General features: G+C 45.2%; 1 protein-coding gene across 2 annotated transcripts in view; it reads left to right on the top strand.

The window, feature by feature from the left end:
* Window positions 1–12,575, top strand: part of LRMDA (leucine rich melanocyte differentiation associated) — a 1,082,484-nt gene that overhangs the window by 600,311 nt on the left and 469,598 nt on the right. For both annotated transcript variants that reach the window (XM_024740463.1, XM_024740471.1), the window contains one exon: window positions 9,821–9,938. In XM_024740463.1, coding sequence (XP_024596231.1) covers window positions 9,821–9,938 — 118 coding nt within the window. The remainder of the gene's footprint in view (window positions 1–9,820; window positions 9,939–12,575) is intronic.

Genomic DNA, 12,575 nt, shown 5'->3' with positions numbered 1-12,575 from the left:
AATTTTGTGGGAATTTTTAAATTTTTTTTTTTTTTTTTTTTCCTTAGACTATTTTTAAGCCGTCTTAGAATAAAGCTCTATCCCTACTTCAAAAGAAATGCACTAAATCTTTTTTCCTCATGAAGATTTTTATTTGGGATGTGATTCTGTCGATTTGAATATGATTTCTATTAGGAGAAATATGGTTAATATCCAGCGAGTGAATAGTTAAAATTTCTAAATCAACCTGTTAAGTTAATCACTTAGAACTTAATTTTCTCCTTTAACGTTACTCTTATCAACTTTGAGTAGTTTAACAGCCTGATTTCAGCTACGAAGGGGTCATTTAAAACATTTTATCTTCTGGCAGCAACTTATTATAAGATATATCTTGGAAGGGTCAGGAGGTACAAGAAAGTTCTCTCAGTTAACATTTTTAGTAAACCAGTAATCGTTTGGGAAATTCTCGTTTGTTTTTCGACTTTTTTCTTTAGATTTCTGGTTTTAATGCTTTTAAATTGTCCAATAAATTTTATATATGTACATATACATGCATGTGTGTATGCACACATTCACACACATTCATTCTTTCATTCACTTATTCATGGAGTTATATGTGAAATGAACTGTAGGTGCATTTTATTTTTAGAATGAGAGTAATAGAGTGAGGAAAATCTCCCACTCCACCTTACTCTATTCAGTCTCAAAGAAAAGGTTGTAAAGGAAAAAGAAAAGCTAATACTATTTTTGTTGTTATTGTAACTAGTCGTATTGGAAAAAATACTTAGATCCATGGTGTAAGGGGTCGGATCAAAAGATCTGATGTGGAGTCCAGCTTTGCCAGTGGGACCTTTAAAATGGGGAGGACAGTTTAGATCAGTGACCCTTAACCAAGGCTATACTTGTGAATCATCCAAGGCGTTTTGATTCATTTAGTGCCAAATGCAACAAAATAGTCAACAGGTGACTTTGATGCTCAGTCAAGAACTACTGGACTAAGGGATACTTAAAGTCCCTGTCGGCTCTGGTGTTCTGAGATACTGTCCTCCCAAGCAGTTACAGTTCCCCCTTGACCATCTCATACCATTTTATATGTTCCATCATGTATATTTCTCTGACTACTTCATATATGTTGACATCCAGAGAATGGCTTCCAGAAAGTCAGGACTGCATCTTCTTGCCCTTTGAAGCCTTATCAATACTGAAAGTAGCGCTGGCTGTGTAATGGGGACTTGGTAACTGTTAACAGGAGGTGGCTTGAAATTACTGTTCCATCTGAGAAGCTGAGTACTTGTACAGAAATGCAGGGCCCTTTGGGCACCTTGGCTGTCCACTGCCTATTTAGAATTAGATCCACTTGGATGTCAACAAATGCAGTTAACAAGCAAGGAACTATCCTGCAGAATCTACCCAAGTGTTGGTCGTTGGGTCATGATTCTTTAGGGAGGGCTTGATTGTAGAACAGTGATCGTTCTCCTGGGCTGGCCTGGGTACCCTCTAAGCACACCTTCCCCACTCCAGGTCTGTTAACCCCTGGAAGCTGTGGAGGGCTGGGGCTGAGGAGGCTGTGTGTTAGTGCACATATGTCAAGGTTGCCATGAGGAGCTGGATTCCAGAGGCCACACACAGCCGAAATCACATCTGGTCAGAACTACCTTAGAAAATCTGTAAGTCACCCACAACACCGGCAAAATGCTCACCCTCTGAGAGAAACAGGAACTAAGAACAGTGGAGGGAACATTCAATGTGGGCCCATCCAGTTATACATCGACTGCACGGCCTCTGATGCTTGAGTGGAGTGGCAGCCCTGTTCTCTAGCAATTCTAGATTTTTTATTTCTTATACTTATTTTTTATTTCTGCTTTAACAAGCACTGTCACCCTTGCATTTGGGTGAGATGAATGGGTGGATGAGGGAGTTCTGTTCAATGGTCTGTCAGCAGCCCTGCTTTGTTCATCCTGGAGTCTGTGCTTCATTTGCCCCTGAGAAATTTTAGAGTTTCACAGTAAGACTTCTGAATCCTGAGTTCCTGTGACATTTGGGTTTCTACAAAACAGTGTAGCCACCATTTGTTTCCTTTTGGTAAAATATTTTCCTGGCCCTTCATCCCCAAAGCGTGAGGTCAGCCTTCCTTCTAGCTGTTACCCAGAGCCTAATAGTAGGGCCTCTATGTAAATTTATGGGACATGTTCACTCGAAAATTGCTTAAAAAATGAATGATATTTCTACAGTTTACTGTTTTTCACTTTAAGTACATTTTCTGACAATATGTCTTCTATTAATCATTTAAGCAGTAATAGGAGCCTTAAAGGAGTGTATTCAGAAGCAAGAACCCATGGTTCATTTAGTGCTGTCTAAAAAAATTTCACATTGATTGGCATCCTCTGTGGTTATGTGAGGTAGTATTTATAATATGTCACCCAGCCATACATCAAAACAAGTACGTCTCTTGTTTCATTTCCGTGAGATATGTTGATTTCAGAGAGGTCAGTCCAGTTTCAGGTCACATGGTGGACCACTGGACCAGAAATGGGAAGTGACCAGATTTATGGAGCTATTGGAAATGGACCCACAGTTGCTTCAGTTTCTACTGATGCTTTCCTCCCCTCCCCGCCCACATCACCCCTTTTCCTTCCTCACTTACCCCTGTGCACCCAGTTGGATTTTCCTGGCACACGTCCCAACAGTAAAATGGGCCCCTTAAATCCGTGAGTGAGCATGAACATGCTCCCACGTTGTTGAGCGGTGCCCTGGTCCTGCTGGGGCAGGAGCTAAGCCGGGCCTTGGGTTTCTCTGTGCCGTTCATCACAGCTCATAGCTGTTAACATGGTGAGCTGTTATAGCTCACCGTGTTATTACAGGCACGGAAACCTGCCCTTGCTTTGCCATGTATACACAGTGGGCTGCTATTTTGGAATGAATGTTGAATGGAGGTGCTGGACCTGAAGATCCAGCAGCCTTCAGGACTGGGGCAGGAAAGGATGGGGAAGCCGAGATGAGCCAGGGTGTCACCACTGTACTAAGGTTCCCCTTGGGGCCTCCGGTGGACTTGAATACTGGCCAGACAATAAATCAAGTATGGGGAACTTGGATGCCCAGGACGGTCTATTTCTTGTCTTCCTTTGTCATTCTTTTCTTTCCTCTTACTGCAGGAAAGACAGTAGAGTGGAAGTCAATGGTGCACAAGTGCTAGACCTCAGGCATCAAATAAGGGAGTTGGTCTTCATGGTCTCTTAGTGCCCCTTCCTCCACTAAATCCTTCTGTCACTAAATCCTTCATTCTCTCCTGCCACTCCAATCTCTGGTTGACTTCTCCTTCCTCCCTCCTCCTCAGTAGGCCCCTCTGTATTCCTTACAACTTGAAATTATTTAAAACGTGACACCCTTTCTTTGTTGCCTCCCAGGGAGCAGCCCTGGGGCCTGCCCAGTGTCTGTCTCACTCAGCCAAGGGGAAGGAGGGAGGGACCTGCCATCGTCTGCTGGCCGTCTTGGGCTACCAGCATTTCCCAGCCATAGAGGAGCTGTAAAACTTGTGGCTTACATAACCCAGTGAGCATTTTCCAGCTAATCTGCGATCTGGGCTTTGAAGATCACAAGAAAGCAAAGGTCATGACCCAGAGATCAAAGTGACAGAAGCCCACAGCGTAATTGCTGGTGACCCTCTGTCGAGGGCCTTGGTCTGTCCTGTGGGTGTATTGTTTGCACTGAGACTTCAAACGCGCTGCCGGTGAACGGTGAGGGAAGTCAGCTGGCCTTGGCCGGTCGTCAGGCATTCATTAATGCTGTAGGTGAGCTCACCTCAGCTCATTAGACAGCATTGTCATCTCTCCACTCACAGTGTTTGTTCATCCCTCTGTGGTCTTTATTGACTTTTCCTCACGGTTCTCCTTCACCTGGAGATGTGAAGGGGTGGTTAGACAAGGAAATTGGAGTAATAAGAAAGGAGGATATGGATGCATTTATTGTAAATTAACTTGGAGGCACATGGAATTCAAGCCAGCTAAAGCTTAAAAGAGGCGGGGGGCAGCATGTAGCCCTTTCCCTTCAGGGCACAGATGGAGAAATGGAGACTCAGGAAGGTGGCAGAGGCTGAGCCAGGATCACACAGCAAGCGAAGCCCAGAGCCTGGGCTCTTCCCTCTGCCCTGTTAGTCCCCATGCTTTTTGTTGGGAAGACCTCCCTCTTGTCATTTTGTCCACTCCCCCCCCCGCCCCCCAACACTTGAAAGCTTTGGTCTCTTCCATAAGCCGCATTTAAGCCGCTGCTAACTTTTCAAAATTCGTCAGAGACGTTTAGCTGTTGATCAGTGCTTTTGATCAGCATGAGGTAAGCAGTGTTAACCAAACTGGGTTGATGTCATCCAGTCCAGAGCAAAGAAGCTTGATGTTTTGTTGGCACGTCCACGCTTTTCTGTTAAGCTTTGTGAAAGTTTGAGAGCAGTTCATGGATCACCCCTTGCTGCCCTCGGGGCCCCCGGGTGGGGCACCAGTCACCAGGTCTCCCCCCTTCCCGTGCATGGGAGCATGAAGGCAGCAAGAAGCAATAGGAAGAAGCATTGAGTGCTGTAAAAGGAAGGAAGTGGGGAAAATCCCAGTGATGCCACATCCAGTTCCCTCAGGACCTGGAAATGTGGTGTTTCTTGAGTAGAGTCTCCTCAGAGGATGAAACATGGCAGCCAGCCCCAGGAGCAGACATCGGAGATCTGTCTTGGTGTTCCTGTGGTTGTGCAGAGGGCCTGGGGAACAGCCGGATCCCCTGGGGAAGCAGATGTGGGCAGAAGACAAGAGCATCCTCCCTTCCCTTTGAAGTCTAGATGAAAAATGCCAGAGCTTTGGGATTTCGGTAGAGAAAATTGATTTGGGAGCAAACAAATAAACAAACAAAAAAGCCTTTCTGTTGTTCCTTTTGTCCCCCCTACCAGTTGTAGGTAACCGGTTACTTCCTAAGAGAAGTTCTTTCAGGAAGTGGAGGATCCTCTATGAAAAGAGAGAGAACCCGAAAAGCTCTGTGTGGGGCTCTCACTTTTGGAGAATCTGTTAGCAGACAGAGACAGGTGGGTCTTTGAACAACTTCCCAGGGTCCCTGGTCTCCTCTTGATAACCTCACCTTCCGTATCACAGCCAGGAGGGCCCCTGATTTCACTCCCTACCCCTCCCAGCCCTGCGGCTTTCTCCCAGCCACCTTGGGAAGGTCAGGAAAGTTGGCATTGCCCTCTGGAGCAGGGGACCTGAGCCTTAGAACTTAGATCTCTTTTCATTAAGCAGTGCCCTGGCTTAACAAGCAGTTTTATAAATCTGAAGCTGTCTCCGGGTGCTGCAGGATTTATAGACGGGGGTTTCTGCCATAAAGTGGTTTATGATGGCTGCCTTCTGTGTTATTAGTAGCTGTCTCTTCCTTCAACCATTGCTGTTTGATAATAGCTTTAAAACACCCAGAATTACTTACCTGCAAGCCCCATTCCCAATAGCCCCTGTTGACAGCCTGAATAAGTTTACTGCCCTTTTGTTGTACTTTACCTTCAAAACAAACTGATTGAACCATCAATAGCTCGTGGAAGCTGACAGAGGCATGTCATCTGGACTAGCCCTGGTGATTGCAGGTTATCTGGGGGAGTTAACCTTACCGCATTGTTAACTGAAATGTTTTATGTACTGTGCAACTTTAGGATATGGCTGTGATAACCCCCAGTAACTAAGTAATACATCACAGTAAAGAGATTTTGGTGCAACAAATAACCCTGGATTAAATTTACAAGGGTTGAATTGATATTGTAAAAGCCTTCATTCTGTGGCTTCGGGAATCCTCTCTTGTATTTTTATGGCAAACTTGTATTATACTCAGGATTGAAGCTGCAGCTTTTGACACCCTGACATGACCTAGAACAAAGGGAAATAGATCTCCCAAGACCAGAATGGGACAGGCAGGCAGAAAGCCCACTGGACTTACCTCTTGGCAGTAATGTTTGGAGCCAATTCCAAACCACCAAGGGGCAGGAAGGTCTGGTAGATGTGGCTGCTGTCTGGGCGCTGGGTACCACAGACATTGGAGCAGGACAGACCATTAGCAGAACTGGAAAGGAGACTCTTGGTGGCCTTACCAACCTCTTAATTCCAAAACGGTTATTCCTCGTGATGTTATTTTCACTTGCACGGTGGTTCACAGCAGGCCTAGTAGCATCGGCCTCACTTGGGAACTTATTAGGATGTGAATTTGAGACTTCCTTCCAGATGTAGTGAATCACAAACTCTAGGGGTGGGGCCCTGCGATGTGTGTTTCAACAAGGCATCTGGGGGATGCTGATGCCCCCTCAACCTGGAGAACAACTGTGCTAGAATATAAGCTCGTTGAGAGTAGAGACCTTGTCTGTTTTGTGCATCACCTTATTCTCGGTACCTAGTGCAGTTCCTGGCAGGTGGCAGCTTCTTAATTATTTGTTGGGTGAGTGAATATGTAAGTAAATGAAAGAAGACATATCTTAAGAGACGAACTTTGGGCCCTGAGCTGAGTTTCCGACTGAACTATCTGGGACAAGCCTTCCTAGTGCCTCTCAAACATCTTTAAGCATCGACCACCTGGAAACCCCAGGCTGGCCAACAGGATGGGAGTCAAGTCACCTCTACTTACAGGGGTAACTGGCAGCCTATTCCATGGGTATTTCTTTGGTTCTAAAAGAAGAGTGCTCTGAAAACAGCAGCTCTTTGTCATCTAAAATTTTTAACTAGCTTAAAAGCCAGCACTTCTCTCTCTCTCCTTTGATTTTAGGGCTGTGATCCAAAGTGGGGCAAAATGACAACGTGCTGTCTGTTGTCACCGTGGTTCCTGCCAGCCCTGTGAAGACATCTTTCATTCCATCATTAAACATTGGCTGATTTTCTAATACTGATGTTTTCTTCCCCTGAATATTCATCTTTTCCCACCCTACACTTAGTGGGTGTCTTTACTCCTTTGAGCGTCACTCCTGACATATTGTTTCCATCTGTACGTGTCTTTATTTGAAAGAATCTGTTGTCATCAAGACTTTGCTGCTACAAGCAGAAGATGGAAGTTTTTTCTGACACTGACTGAGGCCAGTGGGAGTTCTCCTGGAGGATAGAAAGGTCATTTGGGCCTTTGTAGAGCTTTTCTAATTTAGGGTAAGCTTAGGCCACATTGGGAGAGGGAAATGCTCAGGGAGAAGCAGGAAAGAAGGTAGTGCATAGTTTGAGGCCAGGAAGGAAGCAGGAAGTAGATCGTCAAATTTCCAGGACCTCAGATGTTGGTGTGGAAGTTTCAGGGGAGGAAAAGGATACACAAGGGAATTTGGAGTATTTTGACTTTAAAAAAGAGTAATATGAAGGCTGTGATCAGAGGCCTCTAAGCTGTTGTCTCTGGCACCTGAGTGATCAGCTAAATCTTTTACCTGGACAAGCACATGCGAGGCCATGGGGTGATGTGAGACCACCTGATGAATGGGGAAGCTGGCCTTGGGAACCCAAGGCTTTGCTGAGGAGGGAGGCCTGCTACACACCCCAAGTAACACGTGTACTGAGAGAAAGCTCAGGGCTTGGGCTGCTTTAGGGCTTGGATCTTTGAAGCCTTCTTGAGATTTCCTGTTCCTCTTTCTTTGTGCTCCCAAAGCTACTTTGTGTATAACCTCAAACTTGGCACTTACCTATGCTGATTTCTAATTTCTTTGGGTGAGTCTTTCTTCCTCATTACACTAAGACCCTCTTTTAAGAGTAGGAACCATGTTGTAATCACCTCTGTATACCTAGGGTCTGGCACGTAGTAGGTGCTTAAGAAATATTTGTGCAACTGAAATGAACTGGTATTTTATGGAGTCCGTTCTAATGCTACTTTCCTAAATGGTGTGAGGGTGAGGGAAAAAAAAAAAAAACTTGCTCCCTGCCTTCAAAAAGCTTATAGTTTAGGTGAGGACATTAACTGAACACCAGCAAAGCAATTAAAAAACAATAAAATGGGGGCTTCCCTGGTGGCACAGCGGTTGAGAGTCCGCCTGCCAATGCAGGGGACACGTAGGGCTTGGGCTGCTTTAGGGCTTGGATCTTTGAAGCCTTCTTGAGATTTCCTGTTCCTCTTTCTTTGTGCTCCCAAAGCTACTTTGTGTATAACCTCAAACTTGGCACTTACCTATGCTGATTTCTAATTTCTTTGGGTGAGTCTTTCTTCCTCATTACACTAAGACCCTCTTTTAAGAGTAGGAACCATGTTGTAATCACCTCTGTATACCTAGGGTCTGGCACGTAGTAGGTGCTTAAGAAATATTTGTGCAACTGAAATGAACTGGTATTTTATGGAGTCCGTTCTAATGCTACTTTCCTAAATGGTGTGAGGGTGAGGGAAAAAAAAAAAAAACTTGCTCCCTGCCTTCAAAAAGCTTATAGTTTAGGTGAGGACATTAACTGAACACCAGCAAAGCAATTAAAAAACAATAAAATGGGGGCTTCCCTGGTGGCACAGCGGTTGAGATCCCCCCTGCCAATGCAGGGGACACGGGTTCGTGCCCCGGTCCGGGAAGATCCCACATGCCGCGGAGCGGCTGGGCCCGTGAGCCATGGCCGCTGAGCCTGCGCGTCCGGAGCCTGTGCTCCACGACGGGAGAGGCCACAACAATGAGAGGCCCACATACTGCAAAAATAAATAAATAAAATGTTAAATTGCAGGGTGCTGAAAATGCCTCCTGGGAATGTTGAGAAGGGAGAAAGCAATGTGGGCTGCGGGTGCAGGAGAAAACTTCCTGCAGGTTGGGATTTGGAAGATGAGTGGGTACGGAGGAGGCTGGGTATAGGGAGAAAATGTCAGATTCCCATGGAAATGATTTATTGCTCTTGATGTTGGGTCCTCAACTCTTCTTCCTAAGCAGGACAGGGTCTAAACAATTGCTCCTTTGATTGATGGTGTATGGGGGCTTGATGGAGAGCATCTGGGTTGGTGACTACCATTGAGGAAGGAGACATATAGGCAGGTGTCTATATCTTTTATATATCTATTTATATGTTTATGTACCTGTCTCCTGGCCAGGCAAGTCTTCTTGTCAACTCCATACACCTGCTTGATAGTTCATCACACAAGAGGTCAGTCATTGGGTTATCCTTGGAGGCTGTAATGAATCCCAAAGACTCTCTCCAGGGGGATGGAGACCATATAGCATTTTGGGGGCTATCAATATCCCCTAGAAACCAACTTTCCTCGTTTCTCCTTGATGGAGATAATCTTCGTAGTTCCAGTGTAGAAGTAACTCAGTGATGATGAGAAAAAAGTCCTCAAAACCCCTGTTGGATTCCTCAAGGGAGCATTTCTCAGCTATATGTGTTTCTTACTGCTATCCCAAAGTTGTCCAGGTTATTATTATTATCTTGATGGCAAATTAAAGGTTCTTGTCTCAGCTTCAAAATGAAGATGTGCTGTTATCTCAGAGATGAGAATGATCCAGATGGCATTAATGGTATGATCAGGTTGTAGGTTATTTTCACTGAGAACTTCTTGTGTAGCAAAGATGTTGGGTTCATTTTTCAGAACGGTAGAATGTAAACACGTTGATAGGATCTTACTGGCTAATCCAGGTGTGTGTGTGTGTGTGTGTGTGTATCTACCTTTGAGTCAAGAGCAACCATTGGTGTATATTTTGAAAGTTTAGTTGTGTATCTGTGTAAAATAGAACCATTTGGATTTCCCCAGAGTGGTTATTCATTCTTTGTGAAAGAAGAGAGGAGAGGCAGGAACCAAGGTCTAAACTTCTGAAGACCTAATGGTGTAGTTTTCTGCTCATCAGACAAATTGCATGAAAGTTTGAGGCTGTCACCCCAGTCTTCCTGAGTTACCTCTGACTCTTCTCTTCCAGATGCTTTGTTCTGCACAAGCTGCCCAATTTGAAGTTTCTGGATGCTCGTAAAGTAACCAAACAAGAACGAGAGGAAGCTTTGGTCAGAGGGGCGTTCATGAAGGTAGTGAAGCCCAAGGTAAGCCCTCTACTGACTGTTCTTTGCAAGGAGTTATGCCTCACCTGTTGGGTACTCTTTGACCCTGGAGGAAGTCCTCCTATGTGTTCAGAATGCAGGAGGGATCTCACACCAGGATTTCTTCCATGGATATACTGTTGGCCAAACAAGAAGTAGAACTGGGTATAAGCTGGGTCTTCCTGTAACCCAGCCTAGGGGACCTTATTGGAAAGGTGATTTCAGGCAGATGGCTCTTGTACCAATAAAGCAGCATCATACATAGTCCAATGGTGACGTTCCTGGGGAGGATTTCGGGCCTCCTGGAAGATGTTTTATTTACAAGGTGGGGCCTCTGCAGGTCTGTAGCTAAAAAAGGAGAAACAGGAAAGCATTGGGCATTTACTGTTTCTCAGGGAGGTAGTATTCCTCTAGTGCCTCAGAGGGGCCCCTTCTTTCTTGGGACCAAAGGGTAGCTGGGGGAGAGAGATTTTCTCTTGTCCACAGGTGAGGGCTCAATAGCTCTTGGAAATATTGTTGGCAGGGAAGGCGATTTTTTTGACAATGTGATCTGGGACTGGTGTGTGCTTCCGTCGTGTTGTTCATGGGAATGCTGTTCACTGACCTTCGCTTCGCCAGCTGAGTCTGCTTCGAGGCCATGGGATTGAACGTGGCGTTATCTTAATGACAGCGTTGATGAGGCAGGGGAGATTTGGCTTGGGGTCCTGGATTCAGACACAAGGAGATTATTAAGGACATGGGCTTGGGAGGAGCTGGGGTCCTTCAGTGAAGCCTGAGGCTGGGGAATGGACTTGATGACCCCTTTGGAGGTCCCTCACTGCCCTGGAGCTCTGTGGCGCTACGGTCACTTCCTGTGGGATCCTAGCTCGTGTGTGGAAAACACTAGCCCAGAAATCCTTGAGGTCTCGTTTGTCCTCACTGATTGACTTTGAGCACTCTGCACACGCATTGGAAGTGATTAAGAGGGAAAGAGGAAAAAACAAACAGAACCAAAACAGAAAAATGCAACCTCTTCCGTCAAGTTGCTCAGCTGGCAGCAGACCTCAGGCCACTTTCTTTCCCTGAATCCATGAGGTGCAACTTATTTCCCGTTATGCTGAATAAAATTGCTAACAGTTGTGGAAATATATGATATGGAGAGTATAATACTGGCAGATAAATGTATTGTTACCTGTTTCAGCATGTGGGAAATTAATTGAGTGATTCGCTTCGTACCTATTAAAGTGTTAACAGTTTTACTAATGGAGGCACTGATTTGATGTATTGCTCATGACTGCCTTTAGTTATTCTAGCTTTTGTCCAAAAGAAATAATTCATTTCTTGGCCTCTTTTTTTTTTTTGGTTAAAAGATTCCAGAGACAGCCCGTGTCACCAAACCACAGTACGACAAATAGACTGTTTATAGTATCTTGCATTCCTGACCATCCTGAATTTCTCACCGTCATGTATACGTGCATTTTATAGAATAGATGCTATTTCTCCTGCTCTCATTGTCTTTGACGTGGAAGCTCTGGAAATCTGGAGGGTTCATAAAGATATACCCATCGTACTGGGGTGGGGTGTCAATGTCATCCACTACTGTTCTAAGGTTCTTTGTGTCCAGGTATGTGAGTCCTCACATAATCTTCTAATGTGGAAGGAAGGGAACATTGGCTTACTGTACAGATGAGATAACGCAGGCCTCGAGACGCTATTTGGGCTGCTCAAGTCACCAGCTCATCATTGCTAGAGCCCGCGCTTTACCTGTGTGTCTGACTGCAGAGCCTACATTCTTCCACTCTGACCTCTTACCCCTGGAGCACTCATCTCACCATTCTCCCCATGCATCTCTCTGTCCAAACAGAACCTCCAAGGAAGGCCTAAGTGAAGAAAAACAGGAAACAGCAGGACTGTTCTGTTGGAGTAGAGATGGGGGGAACTGAAGTCCTCCCCTGCCTCTGAAAGCAGGGAATGATTCCTTAGCATCCAGCAGTAGCTGGTTCTCCGAGTCCTTAGCACTATCATCAGAAATGCTCTTCAAAGCTCCACATCAGTTTCTGATCAGTTACAGAATTAGCTCATGTTTGTGTGGTGGATGCTACCATCTTTACTAACTGTGTTAAGCTTTTAAATAGTCATTAATTATTTGGAGAGAGACATAACTACTCTGACAAAGCATGAGGACATTTGGTGGTTGTCCTTTTGTAGAGTTCCATGATTTCCAAGCTGGAGAGGGCTTCAGAACTCACCTGGTCTGTGCTCGTATTTTATGGGTGAAGGAACTGGGAGAGGACGTAGTTCCCTAAGGCCCCACAGTCCCTTGGAGGCAGAACTGGGACCAGAACCCAGACCATCTGGGTTCCCAGTGAAGTGTTCTCTTTACACTGTGGTCCTTTAAGTGCACTGGAGGATTTCTCTGTGTTCTGGTTTCATATCAAGCTGTATGCCTCTCATGAATGGCAGGCAGTTCCCTTCTGTCTGCTGTTTGCTGGGCAATGTGCTGGTACTTCTCTTGCAGATAGAAAGAGGCCAAATGAGCTCCTTGCTGAATTAATAAATTGGGATTAAAAAGGCTGGTTCTCGCCTGCTCACAGTATGTACAGACATATGTTTGTTCCTTGCAGGTGTGTATATACGCTTTCCATCTCTGTGTGTGTGTGT

This window comes from Neophocaena asiaeorientalis, unplaced genomic scaffold (genome assembly GCF_003031525.2).
Source record: "Neophocaena asiaeorientalis asiaeorientalis breed wild unplaced genomic scaffold, Neophocaena_asiaeorientalis_V1.1 scaffold484, whole genome shotgun sequence".
Taxonomy (NCBI): Eukaryota; Metazoa; Chordata; class Mammalia; order Artiodactyla; family Phocoenidae; genus Neophocaena; species Neophocaena asiaeorientalis.
Note: the sequence above shows the minus strand (reverse complement) of the source record. Positions and strands in the feature narration are given on the sequence as shown.